Consider the following 25508-nt stretch of genomic DNA (forward strand, 5'->3'; position numbering starts at 1 on the left):
TGAATGGATGGAGGAGACGGGGCTGTGTGTGCACGCTCTGCCACTTGCACATCTGGCCCCACCCACCACCAGCACATGGCCCTCGGATCCCGGGCCAGAAACACCATTTGGCCCTCAAAAGCCTCTGTACACGCCGACGTAAAACATACAGCGGCTGGGAAGCCTTCGGGGCTCCGGATGTGTGCAGGGTTTCAGCCGGTCGGTCGGTCAAAGGTGTTCTCAGGATCGGGGCCTCTGCCGTCACAGGCTGGCAGCTTCGTGGAGCCGCAGGAGAGAGCGGAGGGCAGGGAGGGGACCGAGGGTGGGCAAGTGGCCCCTGAAGGAACAGGACGTGCCCCCCCAACCAGAGGTAGCACCCCATAAGGTAAAGGTAAGGGACCCCTGACCATTAGGTCCAGTCGCGGACGACTCTGGGGTTGCGGCGCACATCTCGCTCCATAGGCCGAGGGAGCCGGCATTTGTCTGAAGATAGCTTCCAACTCATGTGGCCAGCAGGACTAAGCCGCTTCTGGCAAACCAGAGCAGCGCACAGAAACACCATTTACCTTCCCACCGGAGTGGTACCTATTTATCTACTTGCACTGGTGTGCTTTCGAACTGCTAGGTGGGCAGGAGCTGGGACAGAGTGACAGGAGCTCACCCCGTCACAGGGATTTGAACTGCCAACCTTCGGATCGGCAAGTGATTTCTCTCAAAGTGCTGTGGAAATGCAGTTGACCCAACCAGCTACCCACCCACATATGGTGCTTGTCAGAAGACGCCCCCCAGGGGTTTTTGCCCCCCTCCCCAAACTGCAAACAGGAGAGAAACACACCAGTCGGAGAATCACTTCCCAGAGGCCCTTTATTCCCAGGTCGGCCGTGTTCCCCACACTTCAAATCTTGCACGGTGCCCACCAGGCATTTGGGTGAGTGAGGGGTGTCGGGAGAAAGGCACTTTCTTGTGGGGAGCCCAGGGGTGCCTCCTTTTCACGCCACGGAAGGGGCACTTCAGAGCAACCGAGGAAGGGGTCGGGGTCTCCACCCCCGGCCTTCCGTTTGGGGCCGGGGCAGCCAGTTATCTTGCCCGCTCCCCTGCCAAGGTCTGAGTCCCACCACCCAAGCCCAGGAAAACCCGGTTGGCGTCGTCCTGGGACCCAGCCGACCCTCAGCCGCGCTCTCTTAAGACCGGGGATGCAGGAGGAGGCGCGAGGCACTCTGCGTACGCTCAGAGGCCCCTCTGCGATTCACATGTCGGGCCCGGGGTTATTCTGCAGGTTTTCTGCAGAAGTTCACCAGCAGGTTAGAGCGCGGTGCCAATAATGCCAAGGTTGCGGGTTCGATCCCTGAACCGGTCAGCGGCGTATCCCTATGTTGCAGGGGGGGTTGGACTAGATGACCGGCGGGGTCCCTTCCCACTCTGCAGCTCTATGAAATGCGCTCCGCTGAGCACCCAGTGGGTGAGGCTGCCCAAAGGCACAGGGCCTTCTCGGTGGTGGCGCCTGCCCTGCAGAATGCCCTCCCATCAGATGTCAAGGAAATAAACAACGAACGGGCTTTGAGAAGACGTCGGAAGGGAAGTTTAGGGAAGTTTTTAATGTCCGATGTTTTATTCTGTTTTTGATCTGTTGGGAGCCACCCAGAGTGGCTGGGGAAACCCAGCCGGATGGGTAAGGTAAAAATATATTATTATTATTATTATTATTATTATTATTATTATTATTATTATTATTCCTACTGGCGGCAAGGAGGGGCAACCGAGAGGTGGAAAGGGCAGCTCTGAAATTCCCCGAGCAGCAAAAAACGGATCAATAAATAGATAATTTAGGTGGGATTCGGGGCTCGGAGCCACCCCCTCTCGCCCCAGGGCTTTGCATGGAAGCTGGGCTGGGCTTCTCCCCGCTGCTGCAATTGCAGCTGGCTCTGGGGAGGGCACACACACACACACACACACACACACCGGCACAGCAATGGCACACGAGTGGAACAGTGGAGACGAGCCATTGACCCTTGTGATGGGGCGGGGGGTCCGGCTGGATTCCAAAGCCCCCCCCAAGCGCACCAGAGTCTCTTCCATGGGATCAAGAAGGGGGATGGAAGCGTGAGGGTGGGCTTGCCGTTGCAGAAAAGGGTCCTTGTTTTTCTCGAGGTGGGGGTCCTTGAGCAGCCTCTGTGTCCTGAGGAGCCCCCCCATCCAGCCCAGATGGGCGAGCAAAGGTCAGACAGCAGGAGTCAGCCGTGGAGTCCCTCCTCGGGGGGTGGGGGGGCCCTCACTCGGCCTTCTTGGCCTTCCTCTTCCTCGTGCCCTCGTTCAGCTCCTCCCGTGACTTGGCCGGCAGCTGGGGGGGCTGAGGAGGGGGCAGCTCGTGGCCCCCTCCGCCGTGGTGGTGGTGGTCGTCGTGGTGCCCGGCGGGGACGGAGCCGAAAAGGATGGGGCAGGCGACCCCTTCGAAGGGGGCAAAGGGCGAGCCGTGGGAGTGGGTCGCTGTCATGAAGACCTGTCCGGGGGGGGGGGAGGAGTCTCAGTTAGTGGCCCCACCACTCACATCCCCTCCAACGTTTCGCCCATGAAAATAGGGACGTCCTATTCCACCCCCTCCAACATTTCTCCCGTGAAAATAGGGACGTCCTATTCCATCCCCTCCAACGTTTCTCCTGTGAAAATAGGGACGTCCTATTCCATCCCCTCCAACGTTTCTCCCATGAAAAGAGGGACGTCCTATTCCATCCCCTCCAACGTTTCTCCCGTGAAAATAGGGACGTCCTATTCCATCCCCTCCAACGTTTCTCCTGTGAAAATAGGGACGTCCTATTCCATCACCTCCAACATTTCTCCCATGAAAAGAGGGACGTCCTATTCCATCACCTCCAACATTTCTCCCATGAAAAGAGGGACGTCCTATTCCATCCCCTCCAACGTTTCGCCCGTGAAAATAGGGCCGTCCTATTCCATCCCTTCCAACATTTCTCCCGTGAAAATAGGGACGTCCTATTCCATCCCTTCCAACATTTCTCCCATGAAAATAGGGACACCCTATTCCATCCCCTCCAACATTTCTCCCGTTAAAATAGGGACGTCCTATTCCATCCCTTCCAACGTTTCTCCCATGAAAATAGAGACGTCCTATTCCATCACCTCCAACATTTCTCCCATGAAAAGAGGGACGTCCTATTCCATCTCCTCCAACATTCCTCCCATGAAAATATCGAGGTCCTAAGGAAAAGCAGGATGTTCTTGGATCAAATCAGAAACCGGGGCGGCTTCTGTAGATCTGGGGCTGTCCCTGGAAAATAGGGACACTTGGAGGGTCTTCCCTCGCTTCTCTGGGGGTCCAGGGGACAATGCTACCAGGCCAAACCCGCACTCTTCACACACCCACACCCGAGGTCAGCTGTAGGTGGGGGTCTAACGGTCCCTTTATTCCAGTAAGGTCTGTTTTGGGGGCACCAAGATGGTGAAACAAATAACTTCTGTATTGCCTCCAAGATTGCTGAACAACCTCTTTCACTAAACCCGGGTGCCAACCCTTCTACCCAGCAGAAAGATTTAATTCTTTTCCTCCCGCTAGCCTTGTCCGTCCCGTCCCCCCCCCCCACGGCCTGAGGCTCACCTTACAAACGATCATGAAGAGGGTGAAGAAAAATATGAGGGTGGCTTTGGAGACAGGCAACCAGTGAGCTTGTTGCAGGGTGAAAAGCAACGCTCCGTACAAGCTGGCTTTGGAGGGGCTGCAATAGCAACAGAAATTGAATTTATTTTATTTTTTTATACGATTTCAAAAGCCTTTTCCCCCACCCCCAAGGGCCACATTGCCTTCCGGCGGCAGCATAGTGGTGGTGGGCAGGGCCAGAGGCAAAGGAGGGTGGAGCTACAAAGACTTTGGAACTCCCCGCCTCTTGACGGTCTCCCTCCCTGTCTCGTCCAAAGGCGCCTGCATCAAGGTCCCTCTGAAATCTTTGCTCTGTCCCTACCATCCCAGGCGGGCAGCAGCTGCGCCCAACAGGCAACAGAGCCCTTTACTCACAAGGTCATGTGCAAGAGCTCGTTTGTTTCCGGTTTCCAGATGCCTCGCAGCAGCTGCTCGAAGTTGGACATGAGAGCGACTCCAGATCCTGAGGAAGGAAGGAAGGAAGGAAAGAAGGAAGGAAAGAAAGAAAGATGGAAGTAAAGAAGGGAGGGAGGGAGGGAGGGAGGGAGGGAGGGAGGGAGGGAGGGAGGGAGGGAGGAAAGAATCATAGAATCATAGAGTTGGAAGAGACCACAAGGGCCATCCAGTCCAACCCCCTGCCAAGCAGGAAACACCATCAAAGCATTCCTGACATATGCCTGTCAAGCCTCTGCTTCAAGACCTCCAGAGGAAGGAAGGAAGGAAGGAAGGAAGGAAGGAAGGAAGGAAGGAAGGAAGGAAGGAAGGAAGGAAGGAAGGAAGGAAGGAAGAAGGAAAGAATGGAGGGAGGGAGGGAGGGAGGGAGGGAGGGAGGGAGGAAGGAAGGAAGGAAGGAAGGAAGGAAGGAAGGAAGGAAGGAAGGAGGAAGGAAAGAAAGAAAGAAAGAAAGAAAGAATGGAGGGAGGGAGGCAGGAAGGAAGGAAGGAAAGAAGGAAGGAAGGAAGGAAGGAAGGAAGGAAGGAAGGAAGGAAGGAAGGAAGGAAGGAAGGAAGGAAGAAAGAAAGAAAGAAAGAAAGGAATGAGGAAGGAAGGAAGGAAATAAAGGAGGAAGGAAGGAAGGAAAGAAGGAATGAAAGAAGGGAGGGAGGGAGGGAGGGAGGAAATAAAGGAGGGAGGGAGGAAGGAAAGAAGGGAGGAAGGGACAACTTATTGTTTTCATTAAAAGTTTTTAAGCTAGAGCAGGCATCCCCAAACTGCGGCCCTCCAGATGTTTTGGCCTACAACTCCCATGATCCCTAGCTAACAGGACCAGTGGTCAGGGATGGTGGGAACTGTAGTCCAAAACATCTGGAGGGCCGAAGTTTGGGGATGCCTGACCTAGGAGTTGGATAACTCTCTGCCAGGGATGCTTTCGTGGTGCTCCTCGGGACTCCCTCCCAACTCTACGATTCTGTGATTTATTTAGAAAGCCCCTAGCCCACCTTTCAGCGGATTTGGCGGAAGGAAAGGGGACTCTCTGTGGGCCGAATATCCGGCAAGGGATAGTCCCACCTGCCCCTCCCCACCCTTCATAAGGGAGCTGTTTGCAGAGGAGAACGGGACTCCAGAGTTTCCGGCCCTGCCTGGAGACACCGCAGATGGAATCTAGAGCATTCTGCATGCCAAGCAGGTGCTCTAGCTGCAAAGCTACGGTGTGACCCCTAAATTCAAAGTTTCCAGACCTCATGATCTGATTGAAAAAGGGCTGTGTTAAATAGGGGGAGGCTGGGGGTTGAACCTGTGGCATTCTACATGCCAGGCAAGTGGCCTCTCCTTGAGCCATACCCAGCGCTCTCACAAGGGCAGAGGAGGACTAGGCCAGGCCGAGCGGAAACCCAGCGCCTGGAATTCGTGGGGGGGGGGGCGTGGCGTCCCACCTTTGACGAACCCGACAATGACCATGACGAGCCAGCCGTTGTGGTACTGGTGGTGAGCGTGGTGGACCCCGGCAGCGATCTTGCGGACCCTGACCACCTCCTTCATCGCCACGAAGACCAGCTTGACCGGCAGGAAGCTGACGCACTTGTAGAAGATGTTCAGAGGGCAGTAGAAAGTCAAGTACCTGGAAGAAGAAGAAAGAGCGGGGGGGTGTGGGGGTGAAGCCTGCGGGACTCCCTGCCACAAGGCGAGGGGGGTGAGGTAAAAGGAGACCAGGCCAAAGCTCCTGGACCAGTTTCTACACCTGAGCCTCCTCTCTCCTCCCTCCAGGTGAGCAAGAGGCAAAGGCAGGGGGGCATTCCCATTCAGGGCCGCATGCAGCTCTAGGATGGGGGGGTGGGGGTGGAACAAAGGGGCACAAAATTGTTAGGGGCGCCAAATTTCAACACCCAGCGCTGCCTCAAGAAAGCTGTGCGCTTCCGTCCGCCGAAAGCGGCTTGCGAACCAGGGGGTGACCTCTCTCCCGACAATGGAGCGACTCTTTATTTTCTTATCTCTGTGGCTGTGATCTTCCGGGCACAGCCAACCCCACGCTATGCCACTGCCCCCCCCCCTTTGTGCTCATGCAAGAGGGATTGTCTGCTTGGTGATATAGAACCATGGGATTGTGCAGCTGGAAGGGACCCCCCGGGGGGGTCATCTACCCAACCCCCCACAATGCGGGTGCCGTCACCAGAGAGGCAGAGAGGTGGCCTCACCAGACCGCCGTGGCCAGGAGGACGCTGGCGTTGTTGCTGAAGTAGTCGACGGGGGCCTCTCCCAGGAGCAGGTCGGCCAGGATGTAGCTGCCGAAGCAGTAGAGCATCGCGCAGACCCAGGAAGCGAAGGGGCTCTGGCGGGACAGTTCCACGGCACCTGCGGCGGGTGGGGAAGGAGAGAAGCGCGGCCCTTTAAACACCTTCCCCTCTCTGGGCATCTTCCGCAGTGAGGAGCTATCTACTGACAAGCTGGATACTGACAAGCTGGAACGTGTCCAGAAGAGGGCAACAAAAATGGTCAAAGGCCTGGAAATGATGCCTTATGAGGAACGGCTTAGGGAGCTGGGTATGTTTAGCCTGGAGAAGAGAAGGTTAAGGGGTGATATGATAGCCATGTTCAAATATATCAAAGGATGTCATATAGAGGAGGGAGAAAGGTTGTTTTCTGCTGCTCCATCCAGAGAAGCGGACACGGAGCAATGGATTCAAGCTACAAGAAAGAAGATTCCACCTAAACATTCGGAAGAACTTCCTGACAGTAAGAGCTGTTCGACAGTGGAATTTGCTGCCAAGGAGTGTGGTGGAGTCTCCTTCTTTGGAGGTCTTGAAGCAGAGGCTTGACAGGCATATGTCAAGAATGCTTTGATGGTGTTTTTGATGGGTTGGACTGGATGGCCCTTGTGGTCTCTTCCAACCCTATGATTCTATGATTCTACCCCGAGGGGTGGTGGCGAGAGACATTTCCTTTCCTCCTCCTCTCCTAACGCCACGATTCTTGGGCATCAGGGACAGAGTTCACCTCGGCAACCCCTTGCCGCAGGAGGCGGTGACGGCCCCCCTCCCCCCAAAATGTCCGTCAACGGAGACGTTCAAGAACCGAGGCGCCACTGTTGGACTGGATGGCCCTTGAAGGTTGAATTCCGGGTGTAAAGGTTTTGGATTACAATGGCGCCTCGGTTCTTGAACGTCTCCGTTGACGGACATTTTGGTTTCTGAACGCCATAAACCCAGAAGCAAATGCTTCGGTTTTCAAACGTGCCTTATGCCACGCAGCTCCCGCTGGGTGCAATCGATCTGTGTCTTTGCAACCATTTTTTTTTTTTTTTGTGGCTGTCTGCGCCTCGGTTTTCGAACGTTTCAGAACTCCGGAACGCATTACGTTGGAAAACCGAGGTACCACTGTATCATAAAAGATGTGGAAGGAAAGGATTAATAATAGGACGCACAGAGGGGAGGGTGGAAGTCCGGGAGATTCCTTGGAATCTTGTTTTTATGATTTCTATGTGATATATCTCTGTAAAATTTTAATTTGAAAAAACCAAATAGATAAATTATATATATACTGTATATATAACACCTCTCGGCTCTGACTCTAGTTTGAAGCAAAAAAAGAGACTTTTGTTACTCCTGTGGGCCATTTGTTGTGGGTTCAAATCCATGAACGCAAGCAGCTGCAAGGAACCGCAAGGGAAGGAAGAGGCCCCCTCTCTCTGTGAACTGGATACCCCTGCCACTGTCTAAAAATAAAGCAGAGAGGGGCCTGTGCCCCCGCTCTCCTCCGCAGACGCCAGCCCACCAAAGCCCAAACTACCCTTTCCCCACTTGCGGAGACGATCCGAGGGTCCCCCATTTTACAGGGTGGGGAGGCAAATCCAGACCTAGACGATGATGCGATTTGAAGCCAGGTACTGTTATGAGAATTATAAGGTCTAAGATATAAAAGAAATGTTCATAAATGTACAAGGCAAACACATACATAAGTATATCAATTACGTGTCTGAGGAATCCTGAAGCGGTTTAGACTCTCCTAAATTGACCTCAAATATTTCTCTGCAAGGAGGAAGGAGATGGGAAAAGCTTTCCAATGGGCTTCGGACTGTAGGGGCTTACACACCTCCCTTTTCAAATACAGTCTGGCGGGTACCGTGACCCGGAAACTGCAATTAATCCAGAATGCGGCAGCTAGACTAGGGACTGGGAGTGGCCGCCAGGACCATATAACTGAGAGATCTACATTGGCTCCCAGTACGTTTCTGAGCACAGTTCAAAGTGTTGGTACCGACCTTTAAAGCCCTAAACGGTCTTGGTCCAGTATACCTGAAGGAGCGTCTCCACCCCCATCGTTCAGCCCGGACACTGAGATCCAGCACCGAGGGCCTTCTGGCGGTTCCCTCATTGCGAGAAGGGAGGTTACAGGGAACCAGGCAGAGGGCCTTCTCGGTGGTGGCGCCCGCCCTGTGGAACGCCCTCCCAGCAGATGTCAAGGCAATAAACAACTATTTTACATTTAGAAGACAACTGAAGCCGGCCCTGTTTGGGGAAGTTTTTAATGTTTGATGCTGTACTGTTTTTAATATTCGGTTGGAAGCTGCCCAGAGTGGCTGGGGAAACCCAGCCAGATGGGCGGGGTATAAATAATAAATTATTATTATTATTATTATTATTATTATTATTATTATTATTATTATTACCGGTATATATTAAACTGAGCAAACTACCAATATGCGTAAGGGATTCAGGAACTAAGTATTTGCCATCTCCAAGGAATGGCCAGGCTACCCAGAAAAGGCAATTGATAAGGCATGATCAGGTATCCTGGCAGACAGGAGAGAAGCAACACACTCCCATTTCTGCTGGGGACCACCTCTTTCTGTGATGTATGCCTGAAGTTTTGGGGGGTGGTCTTGAGCTACAGGGGAGGCAATTTCAACAGTCTATATAAGAGCTTGTACACCAATGTTCTGGGTTCCTCTCCTCCCTCCCTCCAACAGTACGTTAGCTTGAGCAGAGCGGGCTGCATTCTGCACCAAAACCAAGACCTGCCTGCCTCTCCAAAACCCGTTCGTTCGAGGCCGCAAGAAGCAGCCATGATTTCTGCGCAAAAAATGCTCCGCCGGTGAGGGTAGTGCCCTAGAGAATCTCATCCCTACCCCCCACCCCCACCCCAGCCTTGCTGGGTTCTCTGTGCCCCAGCCAAGCAGCTACACAGCCTGCTTCTAATTTGGGAAAGGAATGAGCACCCAGGGAGGGGAAGGAGGCAAGAAACTGGATATCCTGCAGCTGGCAAAAAGGCAGGACTTATCTTTTGCCGCCAAGGGAAAACGTTAGTGGCCCTCGCAAAGCCGTCCCTGACCAGAACCGATTCTGGGTCTTTCTGAGTGGGTTGCCTTGCAATTCTGGAGCTGAGATCTGGCTACTTCAGGGGGGGGGGTCCTTGAATACAACAACCAGCCCCCTACCCACGTTGAATCAACAAAGCTAACAGCTAGAATGAGAGAATCGAATGAGGATTGCTTTTTTGAAGGGGTGAAGCCCTTTTTGGATTACAGTCGTACCTTGGTTCTCGAACATAATCCGTTCTGGAACCAAGGCACGGCTTCCAATTGGCTGCAGGAGCTTCCTGCACTCAATCGGAAGCCACATGTCGGGTGTTCGGCTTCCGAAAAACGTTCGCAAACCGGAACACTCACTTCCGGGTGTTATAAGAAGAAGAAAAACCGCTCCTTTCCCCTTATGGGGTACCTAAGAGCCCATATAGAGTCCTTTTGTAGGTTCTCTATTATTCCCTTGACATCTGATGGGAGGGGGCCACCACCAAGAAGGCCCTGTCCCTGGTTCCCTGTAACCTCACTTCTTGCAGGGAGGGAACCACCAGAAGACCCTCAGAGCTGGACCTCAGTGTCCAGGCTGAACGATGGGGGTGGAGACGCTCCTTCAGGGATACTGGGCCAAGGCTGTTTAGCTTGGGTGGCCACCTGCCAGGGATGCTTTAGCTGTGATTCCTGCATTGCGGGGGTTGAGCTGGATGACCCTCAGGGGTCCCTTCTAACTCTACGATTCCATGATTTTACAATTCCGCCTCCTAACCAGAAGGGCTGGGATGGGTTGTATTCATCCCCCCCCCCAATTTAATGATATATTTTTTATTAAATTTCCAAAAAACTATACACATAAAATTCCAGTTCATCTAAAAAAGAGGTTTCTTTTCTGTTTCCAACTTCCAAGCCCGTTTCCTGGGGTGCTTATTCCTTATCCCCCCTCCCACTCTGCTGCACCCTATCTTGACACTTTTAATATTGTGATCCTAACGCAATAATCTCTTTCCATCACTCATCACTGGAAACCTGGCTTCAGATTATTCATGTTGCAACATTTCTCCAATTACAGCCGTGCCTCGGTTATCGAATGCCTTGGTACGCAGACGTTTTGGCTCCCGAACACCGCAAACCCGTGTTATAGGAATTTTAAGGTCACATATATACGTTTGTAATAAATGTTCATAACTGTACAAGGCTAACACATACATAAATATATAAACCACATGTCTTGAAACAGTACAGGAAAACAGTCCTAAAGCCATTTTGACTCTTTCAGTGACCTCAAATATTTCTCTGCAAGGAGGAAGGAAATGGAAAAGCCTCCATAGTTATCCTCACAAAAAAGTGGCCAGATGGCCCAGGTAATGCCATCATTCTTGGGTTCCATGATCACTGCAGATGGTGACAGCAGTCCCGAAATTAAAAGACGTCTGCTTCTTGGGAGAAAAGCAATGACAAACCTAGACAGCATCTTAAAAAGCAGAGACCATCACCTTGCTGACAAAGGTCTGTATAGCTATGGTTTTCCCAGTAGTGATGTATGGAAGTGAGAGCTGGACTACGAAGGCTGATCGCCGAAGAATGGATGCTTTTGAATTCTGGTGCTGGAGGAGACTCTTGAGAGTCCCATGGACTGCAAGAAGATCAAACCTCTCCATTCTTAAGGAAATCAGCCCTGAGTGCTCCCTGGAAGGACAGATCCTGAAGCTGAGGCTCCAAGACTTTGGCCACCTCATGAGAAGAGAAGACTCCCTGGAAAAGACCCTGATGTTGGGAAAGATGGAGGGCAGAAGGAGAAGGGGATGACAGAGGACAAGATGGTTGGACAGTGTTCTCGAAGCTACGAACATGAGTTTGACCAAACTGCGTGAGGCAGTGGAAGACAGGAGTGCTTGGCGTGCTCTGGTCCATGGGGTCACGAAGAGTCGGACACGACTAAACGGCTAAACAACAACAGCAGCAATGCAATCAGTGATACATTATCAGGTATCCTGGCAGACAGGAGAAAAACAACACAGATTTCTGCTGTAGACCGCCCCTTCTGTGATGTATGTATGATGTATTGGGGGGTGGTCTTGGGTTCCAGGGTGGGCAATTTCAAATGTCTATATAAGAGCTTGCACACCAATGTTCGGGGTCCCTCCTTGCCTCCTGCGTGTGGTTGTGAGCACCCTGTTGCAACAGTTAATAAAGTTCAGGCTTACGAGCGGCTTTGCTTCTCAAAATTCTCTGGTTAGCCTCTGTTATTATCGCCTACCAATAAACAACGATCTGACTTTTAGAAGACATCTGAAGGCAGCCCTGTTTAGGGAAGTGTTTAATGACTGATGTTTTAATGTATTTTTAATTTTTTGTTGGAAGCCGCCCAGAGTGGCTGGGGAAACCCAGCCAGATGGGCGGGGTATGAATAATAAATATATTATGATGATGATGATGATGATGATGATGATGATGCTTAAAAACCTCCAAGGAAGGAGAGACTTCCACCTTCCGAGGGAGCCCGTCCCACCGTCGGACATCAGAACCCTTTTTCTGATGTATTGCCACAATCTCCTTTCCTAAAGCCTCGCCTCAGCTCTGCACCAGCTAGAGACAAAGGTGGCTTGGCACAGGCAAATGAACATCCACCTCGCTTCCCTGCACCTGAGACAGGAAATAGCCAGGGCGGAGGCAGGTGTGGTCCCAGGTGTGTGGCTGCACTGAACTCGCGGCTATTAGTAATGAGATCAGATCGTTCCTTTTCAGAGGCAGCAGGGAGAGGGGGCGAAAAGCCTTTCTGCCCAACCTCCCAGAAACTGTTTTGAACTCCTTTTCCACCACAAAGCTTGCAACACCGCTTCCCGGGGCGTGTTTGCTTCTCTTTGCAAGTCCATGAGGACTAGCGACTTAACACACACACAAAAAAGACCTGCTGAATTCTCAGGATCATAGAATTGTAAGAGATGGGAGGTTCTTCCGGATGTAGTTGGAATCTCCTTCCAAGCAACTTGAATCCATTGGGGGAAAGCTCATGTTCCCTCTTGCATGTGACAGCCATTGAGATATCGGAAGATGGCTCTCATATCGCCTCTCATATCTCCTCCTTTTTCTCCCAGGCTAAACATCCCCAGCTCCTTCAACTGTTCCTCATCAGGCTTGGCTTCCAGACCCTTTATCATCTAGGTTGCCCTCCTCTGCCCACCTTCCAGCTTGTCAGCATCCTCCATAAATTGTGGTGCCCAGTACAGTGGGACCTTGGTTCTCAAACGCCTTAGTTCTCAAACTCCGAAAAGCCGCAAGTCAGTGTTCCGGCTTTCATACGTTTCTCGGAAGCCAAACATCCGACGCGGTTGTCGGCGATTGTTTGCGGGGCACCTACACCAATCAGAAGCTGTGCCTTGTGGTTTTTGAACATTTCAGAAGTCAAATGGACTTCCGGAACGGATTGAGTTTGGCGCTTTTGTTTTTGCTCTTTATTTTGCGTTTTTGAGGCTTTTTATTATTATTATTAATTTGTTTTTGTGACTGCGTGGAACCCAGCTCAGCTACTGATTGATTGATTGATTGTGTGACTGCAAAAATAGATAAAAGCCCCCCATCCAAACAATGACTATCATCAGTGCAGGTATGAAAAACATTTAATTTTGATTTTCATCACCTACAATACTGTCTTATTTATTTTATAGTACAGTACATTGATCATTGCTTTCATTTTATGGATCAATGGTCTTGTTAGAGAGTAAAAAATTCACGTTAAATGGTTGTTTTAGGGGTTGTTTCTAAAAGTCCAGAACGGAGGATTAATTCGTTTTGCATGACTTTCTACTATGGGAAAGCACGCCTTGGTTTTGGAACGCTTTGGTTTTGGAACAGACTTCCGGAACGGATTAATTTTGAGAACCGAGGGACCACTGTATTCCCTTGTGAGCTGAGGAGGCTGGGAGAATCTCTGAGCAAACAGTACTCCTTCCTGATTCTGACCCCATGGACCGAGTCACAGTCACGCAGTTGCCCAGGCTGGTCTGAAGTGGGTCCTGTTTCCTCCGCAACAGGAATCATAGAATCATAGAGTTGGAAGAGACCACAAGGGCCATCCAGTCCAACCCCCTGCCAAGCAGGAAACACCACCAAAGCATTCTTGACATATGCCTGTCAAGCCTCTGCTTAAAGACCTCCAAAGAAGGAGACTACACCACACTCCTTGGCAGCAAATTCCACTGCCGCACAGCTCTTACTGTCAGGAAGTTCTTCCTCATGTTGAGGTGGAATCTTCCTAATGTTTAGAGGAGCTGGGTGCCAGCCGGGGATGGCCTCTCCGGCTCCCCTCCCTACATCCCTCAGGCATGCCTACCAACTGCTGCTGACCCACATCCAGGCCCCCTCTGGGTCTGGGCACCTGGCCTGTCCTTTCAAGGAGAAAGAGCCCCAACTGCCTCCATCCATCACACCGGAGGTCTCAGCCTGCTGGAGGGTCTCAGATTTCCCCAAGCCAAGGTTGTCTCTGGCTCCTTGGCGCTGCTGACTGCGTTTCTCTGGGACATTCCCACCCCACACTTCTTTATTTAGAAAGTGTGCTGCTGCTGCTGCTGCTTGGGGACAAGAAACCCAGCACAGCATCGCCGCCTCCGCCACCCTAAGTACACAAACCCCCCACCCCAATACAGCAGCCCCCTCCCCCATGACTGAAATACAGCGAGGTACCACTGTACAGACTAGACCCTTGGGGTCCCGTTGTATGGGTCTCTTCCCCTCCCCAAAGTCTGTAACCCTCCCCAACTGGGAACACATACAGGAATCAGCAGAAAGCCAGAGGAGGGTGGGTGATTCAGTCTCCAGAAAGTCCATGGCAGGACAGGAGGTACCGGTAACAGTGCTTTTGGGAGGGTGAGTCTCCCTTCCCTCTTTTTTCACAGCTGCAGGATTTATGTTAGCAGGTGCAGACCCTCAGTTACTTAAGTATTTTTATCATTTATTTATTTATGGGGGGGTTCCCCCCCAGCTACGCCCATGCCCCCCTCCTCTTCCTTATGCCCCCTAAATCCAGTGCAGCTCTGGAGGTGGGGGGGGGGAGAGGCTTGGTAGAAGGGTAACTTTAAAGCTGCTGTGGGGCGCGGGGATTTGGCACCGGGAGAGATGGCGACAGAACCATAATAAATCACCCACCCCCGGGGGGGGGGGAAATGGATGAATGGGGATGTTTTGAGCCTATGGTTGGTGCAAGGGGGTCGCACGGCCGGGGAGGGTGGCCTAACCCCGTGGGAGGAAAGGTCCAGGCAGGGGTCGCAGGAGGGGGAGCGCCGCGCACGCACGCACGCGAGGAGGGGTGGTCTTGCCTTTCTCATATTTGAGGTAGAGGATGGAGACGACGAAGTAGCCCAGGTCGAAGACCGGGAAGACGGGCAGGCGGGCGAAGGCGGCGGCCAGGTCGCCCACGTCCAGGGCCCCCACCAAGTCCATGGCGCCGGCGGCGGCGGCGGCAGGTGCAAGCGGGGGAAGCAAGCAAGCGCGGAGAGGCCGGGAGCGCACGGGAGCGCACGGAGCGCGGAGGAGGAGGAGGAGGAGGAGGGGGACGCAGCGCCGGGGGAGGGGCGGGGGCGGGGGAGGATAGGGAGACGCCCCGCCCGCCCCCTGCAGCGCCGCCCCCGCACGGCGGACCTCCCTCCCTCCCTCCCTCGGTGGGGGGGGTGGGGGGGTACATAGGATGGAAGCGCTCTTGGACTGTGCCAAAACCGCTTGGTATCTATCCAGGAGAGGCGCGCTTTCCCCGGACTGACAGCCAGGCGCCTCCTCCGGGCTTCAAGGCAGCAGGTGAATTGGGGGGTGGATGCTGCCGGATTCTGGATGCGGGCGGGGGGGGGTGGACTTGGGGTGAACTCTGCCCTGGGAGCCCCCCACCCTTGACAGCCAAGAAACCAGAGCCACCACTCTCGGCAAGAAAGAAAGAAAGAAAGAAAGAAAGAAAGAAAGAAAGAAAGAAAGAAAGAAAGAAAGAAAGAAAGAAAGAAAGAAAGAAAGAAAGAAAGACGGAAGGCCGACAAAGAGAGGAAAGGAGCAGGTCGTTAGTTCTGCAAAGTGCGGAGTTACAAATACAAATGCACGGGAATAGAAGTGGCTTTTATTTTATTTTATTATTTTTTTATTTATACTTTTCAAGCTTGCGCGTTTCACCAGTTCACTAATTTTGTACATTTCAATACTTTTGCATTCATTTCAAAACCTGACTTCCTTCTTCTTCCCCCCTCTTTCTGCGGCTCCTTAAATTTAATTTTCATATCTTCTGCCTGTCCAGATTAGCCTAATTTGCTCATTTGTTCATCTTCTTTCAATATATTATTTGGGGAGAAGTGGCTTTGGTGGAGGCTCTCGCTCGCCTAATAATAATAATAATAAATTTCTATGGGTAGGAGCCCCAGGAGCAGAGGAAGAAGGGGGCTCCTGGGAAGGGGGGGAGGGGGACCTGCCCCAGAACTCAGCGGGAAGGGCGGCTAAAACGAAAACCTTAACACTAGACCAAAATCACCATCACCATAATCCATCATCATCGACTGATAGGGAGGAAGTAATGGGCAATGGCTTTGCTGCCACAGGAAGAGAGAGGACTTGGGATCGGGTCCTCCTCGCTTGTTGTTTCCCATAAGGGGGAATTGGGTTTGTCACTGTGAGATCAGGACGCTGAACTCCCTGGGAACTTTCCTTGTGGAACCTCCAGGCGCAGAGGCAGTCTATCTGGTTTCCTAGGGGTATTTGGCCACGCAGGGGATGCTGGACAGGACGGGTCCATTTAGGCCTGATCCTGTAGGCTCATCTGATGCTCGGGCTTGAAGAAGGGGAGGCGGCGGGGCTCCGTGGCCAGGAGCCGCTGCCTCAGAGAGCGCCCGGGTTCTGGGTTTCCTGGAAGAAGCGTGTCTTTGGCCACCGTGAGAAACAGGTGCACGGATCCCCGCTTTGGCCCGACTCAAGTGCACGGCTCTTCGGTTTGCATTCTGCAGGGAGAGTGGGAGGAGTCCAGATCTTCACTTTGCCTTAATCCGGATTAACCTTACCCTACCTCACTCCTCGGATGGCTAGTTAACTCCGGTTTCGACCCCTGTCGCCGGTTACGCCGGCCAGGATCTGAAGGAAAGCGAACTCGGGGCCTTTGAACTCGGGCAGAGGCTCCCCCCGCGTACCGGATAGACTCAGGCTAGAAACCACAGAATTGTAGAGTTGGGAGGGACCCCAAGAGTCATCCAGTCCGACCCCTTGCAATACAGACAGGTGCTTAGAAAGTTGATGTGGATTTTAATCTGTTTTAGTATGTCTTATGGAGTTTCTTGGCAGTGAAGTCAAATGGGCCTTAGAAAGCACTGCTAATAACAAGGCCAGTGGAAGTGATGATATTCCAGCTGAACTATTTAAAATCTTAAAAGATGATGCTGTTAAGGTGCTACACCCAATATGCCAGCAAGTTTGGAAAACTCAGCAATGGCCAGAGGATTGGAGAAGATCAGTCTACATCCCAATTCCAAAGAAGGGCAGTGCCAAAGAATGCTCCAACTACCGCACAATTGCGCTCATTTCACACGCTAGCAAGGTTATGCTTAAAATTCTACAAGGCAGGCTTAGGCAGTATGTGGATCGAGAACTCCCAGAAGTGCAAGCTGGATTTCGAAAGGGCAGAGGAACCAGAGACCAAATAGCAAACATGCGCTGGATTATGGAGAAAGCTAGAGAGTTCCAGAAAAACGTCTACTTCTGCTTCATTGACTATGCAAAAGCCTTTGACTGTGTCGACCACAGCAAACTATGGCAAGTTCTTAAAGAAATGGGAGTGCCTGATCACCTCATCTGTCTCCTGAGAAATCTCTATGTGGGACAAGAAGCTACAGTTAGAACTGGATATGGAACAACTGATTGGTTCAAAATTGGGAAAGGAGTACGACAAGGTTGTATATTGTCTCCCTGCTTATTTAACTTATATGCAGAATTCATCATGCGAAAGGCTGGACTAGATGAATCCCAAGCCGGAATTAAGATTGCCGGAAGAAATATCAACAACCTCAGATATGCAGATGACACAACCTTGATGGCAGAAAGTGAGGAGGAATTAAAGAACCTTTTAATGAGGGTGAAAGAGGAGAGCGCAAAATATGGTCTGAAGCTCAACATCAAAAAAACCAAGAGCATGGCCACTGGTCCCATCACCTCCTGGCAAATAGAAGGGGAAGAAATGGAGGCAGTGAGAGATTTTACTTTCTTGGGCTCCTTGATCACTGCAGATGGTGACAGCAGTCACGAAATTAAAAGACGCCTGCTTCTTGGGAGAAAAGCAATGACAAACCTAGACAGCATCTTAAAAAGCAGAGACATCACCTTGCCGACAAAGGTCCGTATAGTTAAAGCTATGGTTTTCCCAGTAGTGATATATGGAAGTGAGAGCTGGACCATAAAGAAGGCTGATCGCCGAAGAATTGATGCTTTTGAATTATGGTGCTGGAGGAGACTCTTGAGAGTCCCATGGACTGCTAGAAGATCAAACCTATCCATTCTTAAGGAAATCAGCCCTGAGTGCTCCCTGGAAGGACAGATCGTGAAGCTGAGGCTCCAATACTTTGGCCACCTCATGAGAAGAGAAGAATCCTTGGAAAAGACCTTGATGCTGGGAAAGATGGAGGGCACAAGGAGAAGGGGACGACAGAGGACGAGATGGTTGGACAGTGTTCTCGAAGCTACGAACATGAGTTTGACCAAACTGCGGGAGGCAGTGCAAGACAGGAGTGCCTGGCGTGCTATGGTCCATGGGGTCACGAAGAGTCGGACACGACTAAACGACTAAACAACAACAAAGTATGTCTTAAAGAACTGTGATTTTTTTAAAAAAAAAACGGATTTCACTGTTCTACTTTTTTTGTAAACCGTTTGCAGGGTTTTTATTTTGTAACTATCCAGCGGCGCGTGAATTTTATGAAATAAATAAATGGTGCAAAATGGGTGCCACTGGACAGGACGGGGAGGAGCCCGTTAGTTATCTCACGCCTACCAGACCCTGATTTGAGCTTTTCTCGTTCGTAGAATCATCTAATCCCCCAGCCATTAAAAAACCCGGCGTGCATTCGCCAGTACCTGGCAGCAGGGAGTTCCGCAAGTTAACAGAAATGGGCACAGTCACCCAGTGTGATGGGGCTTTTTACTCTGAGCCAGATGCCCTTCTCCCCAGATGTAACTTTCCCGTCCCCCAGTTTCCCCTGAAACAAACTCCCCTCCTCTTCCCGCATTTACTGTTTGTCATCAGCAAAATCTAAGTTTCAGAAAGGGCATGTGGCTTCACAAGCTACTACTGAGCGTGCGCGGGTTGCGAGGCGCATGCTCAGTGGCGGGGAAGCCCAGCTCCGGCGAGCGAGCGGGGCCTGCGGAGGGGGGCGTGCTTGAAGCTGGTGACGCATCAGCGGTGCCTCCTCTTCCCAGAATGGGCGAGCGCCACCTGGCGGCCGAGGCGGGGAAATTAAAAACAAGGGAGGGGGAAGCCGTCTGCTCATTGGCTGCGGCGCTGATTGACGTCACCTAACGGTGGGGGGGAGCTCTACTTCCGGTAGGAGACTGGAAGCAGCAGGATGCTGGGCGATTTGCTGCTCTTCGGGTGAGTGGGGAGGGGGGGGAGGGGAAAGAAGCAGGGTTGCTAAGCAACCCCTGTCCAAAAATGAGGAGGCAGGGCAGAAGAGGATGAGCCCCCCCCCCTGCAATGGGTTCATAGGGCGCCCCTGGGGAGGATGCATGCAGCAGGAGCTTCACCTGACGGATTCCTGCCTGTCTCGCAGATTGGAGGGTGATGGTGGCTGCAGGGGGTGCCAGGAGGAGAGGCGATCTTCTTTTGCTTCATTTCCATTCCCTCCCAACATCTGCCCTCCAGATGTTGCTGCACTCTTAGATTAGATTAGATTTCTTTATTGTCATTGTGCAATTACAGTGAGGTTACAGTGAGCTGGGGCTCCAATATTTTGGGCACCTCATGAGAAGAGAAGACTCCCTGGAAAAGACCCTGATGTTGGGAAAGATGGAGGGCACAAGGAGAAGGGGACGACAGAGGACAAGATGGTTGGACAGTGTTCTCGAAGCTACGAACATGAGTTTGACCAAACTGCGGGAGGCAGTGCAAGACAGGAGTGCCTGGCGTGCTCTGGTCCATGGGGTCACGAAGAGTCGGACATGACTAAACGACTAAACAACAACAACAACAAGGGGGACAGTGGTTCAAAATCGGAAAAGGAGTACAGTACTAAGATCATGGCCACTGGTCCCTTAGAAGGGGAAGAAATGGAGGCAGTGAGAGATTTTACTTTCTTGGGCTCCTTGATCACTGCAGATGGTGACAGCAGTCACGAAATTAAAAGACGCCTGCTTCTTGGGAGAAAAGCAATGACAAACCTAGACAGCATCTTAAAAAGCAGAGACATCACCTTGCCGAAAAAGGTCCGTATAGTTCAAGCTATGGTTTTCCCAGTAGTGATGCATGGAAGTGAGAGCTGGACCATAAAGAAGGCTGATCGCCGAAGAATTGATGCTTTTGAATTATGGTGCTGGAGGAGACTCTTGAGAGTCCCATGGACTGCAAGAAGATCAAACCTCTCCATTCTTAAGGAAATCAGCCCTGAGTGCTCCCTGGAAGGACAGATCGTGAAGCTGAGGCTCCAATACTTTGGCCACCTCATGAGAAGAGAAGAATCCTTGGAAAAGACCCTGATGTTGGGAAAGATGGAGGGCACTAGGAGAAGGGGACGACAGAGGACGAGATGGTTGGACAGTGTTCTCGAAGCTACGAACATGAGTTTGACCAAACTGCGGGAGGCAGTGCAAGACAGGAGTGCCTGGTGTGCTCTGGTCCATGGGGTCACGAAGAGTCGGACACGACTAAACGACTAAACAACAACAACAATTATAGTGAAATTGGATGCTATCCAATAAAAACAAAAACAAGAAACAAAACAAAAAACACATTTTCAGCCACACATTCACAAACCTACAAAACTCTTCAGGTCAATTATTTAGTTACACTATTTAAGATGGTTACTGTATAGCTCAGGCATCCCCAAACTTCGGCCCTCCAGATGTTTTGGACTACAATTCCCATCTTCCCCGACCATTGGTCCTGTTAGCTAGGGATCATGGGAGTTGTAGGCCAAAACATCTGGAGGGCCGCAGTTTGGGGATGCCTGGTATAGCTTTTGGGTAGAAACTCTTTTTTAGTCTATTTGTTCTTGATTTCATTGTTCTATATCTCTTGCCCGAAGGCAGTAGTACGAAAAGACTATGTCCCGGATGAGATGGATCCTGTAAAATATTGGGCAGCCAGTAGGACCAGTGGTTAGGGATGGTGTGGCGATGAGAGGTGCTAGAACCTGGGAGACACCACGGTTCAAACCACCCCCACCCCCCACTACTCAGTAGCGGAGCATGACTTCAGTGGCTCTCAGCCTTGGCTACCTCACAGGACTGTTTGGGGGATTAAATGAGAAAGAAATTGGCCAAAATGACCAGAAGAATCAGAAATTGGGAAGACCAAACTTTCAATAAGGAAGGCCGGGGGGGGGAGGGAATTATAATTTATCTTAAAAACCATTGTAAACAGTTGAACGGTTAGCGGGACTGGAATAACACTTGTAGTTTAATGATGAATTTTGGGCACAATGGGAGATGTAAAAGATTTGGATTACATTATAGAAGATGCAGGAGGAAATGATTAACAATAAGACACACAAAGGGGAGGGTGGAAGTCCGGGAGACTCCTTGGAATCTTGTTTTTATGATTTATATGTGATATATCTCTGTAAAATTTTGATTTGAAAAATGACACACACACACACACACACACACACAGCAAACTCCGCCCCTCCAGATGTTTGGGACTACAATTCCCATCATCCCTGACCACTGGTCCTGTTAGCTAGGGATGCTGAGAATTGTAGTCCCCAAATCTGGAGGGCCGGAGTTTGCCTATGCCTGAGAGAGAGTGTCCAGGAGATTTTGTGTTTTTTTGTTGCATGTTGGATATGTGATTGTAAATCTTTGATTCGAAAACCAAATAAACGAATTTAAAATAAATAAATGAGGAGGGAGAGAGCTGTGGTCCAAAGCTAGGTTGAGGAAAAACCCCACCCATTGAAAGCTGCTCAGTTTCTCTTTTTTCCTTCTTTCTTCCACCCCATGCAGGACACTGTTGGTCAATGCAGGAGCAGTGTTAAACTTCAGGCTGTAAGTGATCAGAGGTGGGGGGAGCTGCTGGGAGGGAATTGGGGTCGGCTTGGGAGGAGGACCACAGTTCTGGCTTGGAAGGGGTGTGTGTGTGTGGGGGGTTGGATTGAGTGCTTCTGCCCCCGCTCAGGAGAAACCACCTTCCAGCCACTTGTTCTCGACGAAGGCACCGCGTTCAAGTCCTGACACCTCCGGCGAATGAGGCTTATAGCCGAGCTCAAGGAGTTTCTCCGCTTTCCATGTACTTGGTGGAGTTGGTACGATTAAGCGTCCCTTCAGCAGTATTCAGAGGTGTAGTGTCTCGGGGGGGGGGGTGGATGGGGCTTGCCACCTGTGGAAAGGTATCCCATCTAGGAGAAGGAAAACTCTGATCCTAAACCCTTGTGGGACACCTTCTGGAAAAGAAAAGGCTAAGAAACAAACCATAGTACGCAAATCCAGAGTGGAGCCCCCCCTAAGGTGGTTGGGTGGCTCCTTGTACGCCTCCTTCCGGCAACTCCTGCAGCCACGTGGGTGCCAAACGTCTCCTTTGGACCCTATCGGTGAGGAGGGCGGGGAGGGGGGGTCTTGTCGCCTGGGCAGCCCAGGGCCTCCAGGCACACTGCCCAGACTTGCGCCCTAGAGCAGTCATTTTGGTGCTGCTACTGCAGCAAAAACAACACGGGAGGCAGCAGTAACAAGCGGGTGCTGTGGTTCTCCAGCAGTTTTACTTTGCCGCCGGGGGTGCGCTCCATTGTCTTCCGGGACGGACGGATGTTGCTTACCTTCCAAGTCCCGGACTGCAGAATCCGGGACCGGCAGCCGTGTGACACCGGAAGTTGCGTCGACGTAACTTCCGGTGTCGCTTTGCCCTTCTATGGGCACCAAAAATGGCCGCCGGCGGCTTCAAAAGGAGCTTCTACGCATGACCGGAAGTGTGTCAACGCAACTTCCGGTGTCACCCTGCCCATCTATGGGCACAAAAAATGGCCGCCGCCGACACCGGAAGTCGCGTCTACGCACTTCCGGTCATGCGTAGATGCGACTTTTGAAGCTGGCGGCAGCCATTTTTTGTGCCCATAGAAGGGCAAATCAGAAAAAAAATGGCCACCGGCAGGAGAAAATAACGGAGAAAAACGGGAGACGAAGTCATACGGGGGACCACCGGGAAAAGGTAAGTAAAAACGGGGGTTTCCCGGGGAAAACGGGGTACTTGGCAGCTATGATGTTGGGACGTAGGTGTTCCGTTAAGCCAAACCCATTGGTAGAGCTCTCGTCTTACGCTCATTTGTCTAGATCAGGGGTTGTCAACCTGGTCCCTTACTGCCCACTAGTGGGCGTTTCAGGATTCTAGGTTGGCGGTAGGGGGTTCACGGCACAAGCTGAATCCTGCTTCCATCGAGCACTGGTGGGCGGTAAGGAAAGTTTACCATCAAGAAAGATGCATTAGTGGGTGGTAGGTATAGAGAGGTTGACTGCCCCTGGTCTAGATCCCTTTCAAAACATTGTGAGATGCTGATGCTCTGGCTTGCTGTAAATCCTTCTCTTTCTTGCCTCTTAGGAAGAAGAAAGAGAGCCAGGGCTTTGGCGAAGAAGTGAGGGAACCGACAACAGGTAATACCCTCCAGGCAGGCACGGAGGTGGAGCTGAGGCCTCCATGCTGCACCCACCTTGCCGTGCATCGTGACCCTCTAAAAACCCCACTGAGCTTGTGTGATTTCATTGTTGAAGCCTCCCAAGTTCTGTCATCTCCAGAAAGAGCTGGCAGAGGCTCCGGCCTGAAGCCCCGGACAGCTGCTGCCAGTCAGTGTAGACTGTTCTGAGATCGGTGGGCCAATGATCCAACAGCTTCTTCTGCAAGAGAGTCCTTGCATGGGATAGTTTTGCCCTCCATCGAGGCAACAGGAAACCTGCCGCGAAGCCACACCGCTGCCTGGCATTCCGGACCGCTTGGTTCCACGCGGGTCCTGCAGTTGCTTTAATCTAATTCCTCAGGGACGGCTGCGAGTTCCAGACACTCAAGGATCCCGGTTAATTCATACGCTAAAGCCTGGACGTTTACCATTAGCAGTGCCTGGCCTCTCCCTTGGTTTCATGGAGGTTGTTCTTAAGAACAATCCTGCAAGAATGAATCCATATTGATCTAGAACCAATTCAAACAGCAGCAAATCTTCCCAGCTGCCAGGGGCTTCCTGCTTTTCAAACGCATGTCCTCCTGCATTAACTGGGCCTCGTGGCGTTTCAAAAAAGTGCCTAGAATTGAACTCCAAAGTCAGAAAAATGTTCTAATGCTACATATAAATTGCATCTTGTTTGATAAACCGCAGTCACCCCACATAATTTTCTCTTCTAGCTTCCCCTTACAGGATTCATATTGAATTACTTCTAAGGATTCCCACCAATATATTGCATTTATCATCCACTGTTGTTGTTGTTGTTTTTATATAAAAAAAAGAATCAATTGCAAAGTGCCTTGCTCACCACTTTGGTACTTAAAATATAACGATTGCAAGCAGCCTCAAAGCTGGGGCTCAGGGTTTCTTAGAAACTGAAAAACCAGTGCAGTTTTTAAAGGTTTGGTCTCCCATCTTGATTTGAAATGGCGCCCCATTGTACCCCAACATCGGCAATAATCTGCTCCTTGATCTTTGCAACCATTGTGCAAAATCTGGTTATGATCTTTAGCAAGCAGAGAAACAAACAGCTTTCCAAAATCCTTATTAGTAGATTAATTAGTTTCCGTTATTGTGCACAAACATTGTTGTGCATGAAAGCGAGTATAGCTTGAGAGGACTGGGGCGGCAATAGGGACACCTGCCATTTTATTTCATTTTATTTCCTCCTAGGTGATAACATCAGGGAGTTTCTGCTCAGCCTGAGATACTTCCGGATTTTCATCGCCCTGTGGAATATCTTCATGATGTTCTGCATGATTGTGTAAGTCAGTGGGGGGAAAGGGTGCCATCTTCCCAGTTGTGTGCCTCTTAAACTTGGTTTTTGGGGCATTTCACGTTAATATTTATTACTTGCAGCCTCGTACCTGACGCTGCTCAGGAACCGAAGGGCTATGGGGAAGCTGGATTTGAGCCAGTAAGAGGTCCAGATTTCACATCGGCACACCATGGCCCTCTCTTTTGCAACATGGGGGGCAATAACCTTGGGCCTAACTGGAAGAATCCGTTGTCCATTTTCTCTTCTCTTTTGTCTTCTAGGTTATTTGGATCTTAAACCATCTTTGGTGGACTTTGCTGCTGGCTATAACAACCTGGGAGTGACTTTCAGCTGGATGTAATGTCTTCACCATGAAGTTTTAAAAAAAGCCGTGTTTTTAAGCATTGCAAGTGTCTTGGTGTCTTATTTCTTCGAAAAAGAGAAATCTCATGAAATTGTGACTTCTTTTTGTGGCCAAGCATATATAAACATGGTTTCTTTTGCCTGTGGTTGTGGTGGGGGGTTACCTAGTACAGTTGTTATAAACTGGTTTATTTGAACCATGGTTAGGCCTTAAATGTGTGAAACCTGCCCAGCGGCTTAACCATGGTAATTTTGTGACCAAGAAACCGCAATCTGAAGCCATGGTTGGTTGTTGGCATTACGAAAAAGCTTGGTTTTAACTGTGATTTGGTGTGATGGGGTTCCTTGGCCGTGATCCGTTCGGCATTAGTAGCTGGAAACGCAAACCAAACTCTGGAGAAGCCAAGCCATGTTTTGTCTGTCTCTGGAATGACCCGTGGCTTGTTCAGCAAACCATGGTTCTGTCGTCTTCTTCTTTGGCGATCTCTCATAGCTGAATAAGATTGTCTTCCATAAACACGGTTTTAACAGTGAGCCCGTAAGTGACTTTAGAGGCCAATTCTGGATCCCCACGTCCTTCCACAGTGGGGACATTGGCTTCCAGGCGGGAGTTGATTCCCGTGAGGGTTTGCCAAGCGTGCCTTCCTCTTGGCACATTTCTCCCTTGTGTCC

The 25508-nt window shown here is 51.1% G+C and overlaps 2 protein-coding genes across 2 annotated transcripts; one reads left to right on the forward strand and one right to left on the reverse strand.

Moving 5' to 3' along the window:
• Positions 1 to 825: 825 nt before the first annotated feature.
• On the reverse strand, positions 826 to 14851 carry TMEM38A (transmembrane protein 38A). The gene is made up of 6 exons (XM_060276503.1): positions 14672 to 14851; positions 6262 to 6418; positions 5503 to 5687; positions 4004 to 4091; positions 3590 to 3707; positions 826 to 2476 (listed from the first exon to the last, which is right to left on the reverse strand). The coding sequence occupies exons 1-6, from the start codon at positions 14793 to 14795 to the stop codon at positions 2249 to 2251; spliced, it is 900 nt and encodes a 299-aa protein (XP_060132486.1). The 5' UTR covers positions 14796 to 14851; the 3' UTR covers positions 826 to 2248.
• A 4037-nt stretch (positions 14852 to 18888) lies between these two features.
• On the forward strand, positions 18889 to 24877 carry SMIM7 (small integral membrane protein 7). Its single transcript, XM_035117043.2, has 5 exons — positions 18889 to 18954; positions 21522 to 21563; positions 23104 to 23156; positions 24389 to 24479; positions 24755 to 24877. Exons 1-5 carry the CDS (start codon positions 18929 to 18931, stop codon positions 24768 to 24770), a joined length of 228 nt encoding a protein of 75 aa, XP_034972934.1. The 5' UTR covers positions 18889 to 18928; the 3' UTR covers positions 24771 to 24877.
• Positions 24878 to 25508: the final 631 nt, after the last annotated feature.

Source organism: Zootoca vivipara, chromosome 6 (genome assembly GCF_963506605.1).
Source record: "Zootoca vivipara chromosome 6, rZooViv1.1, whole genome shotgun sequence".
In the NCBI taxonomy this organism is placed as follows: Eukaryota; Metazoa; Chordata; class Lepidosauria; order Squamata; family Lacertidae; genus Zootoca; species Zootoca vivipara.

Excerpts from the sequence above, each read along its gene's own strand:
- SMIM7 (XM_035117043.2), top strand. The coding sequence starts at position 18,929 with ATGCTGGGCGATTTGCTGCTCTTCGG. Across the intron at positions 21,564-23,103 it reads GCAGTGTTAAACTTCAGGCT|GAAGAAGAAAGAGAGCCAGG; the intron begins GTAAGTGATCAG and ends CTTGCCTCTTAG. Across the intron at positions 23,157-24,388 it reads AGTGAGGGAACCGACAACAG|GTGATAACATCAGGGAGTTT; the intron begins GTAATACCCTCC and ends ATTTCCTCCTAG.
- TMEM38A (XM_060276503.1), bottom strand. The coding sequence starts at position 14,795 with ATGGACTTGGTGGGGGCCCTGGACGTGGGCGACCTGGCCGCCGCCTTC. Across the intron at positions 6,419-14,671 it reads CTACCTCAAATATGAGAAAG|GTGCCGTGGAACTGTCCCGC; the intron begins GCAAGACCACCC and ends CACCCGCCGCAG. Across the intron at positions 4,092-5,502 it reads CATTGTCGGGTTCGTCAAAG|GATCTGGAGTCGCTCTCATG; the intron begins GTGGGACGCCAC and ends TTCCTTCCTCAG.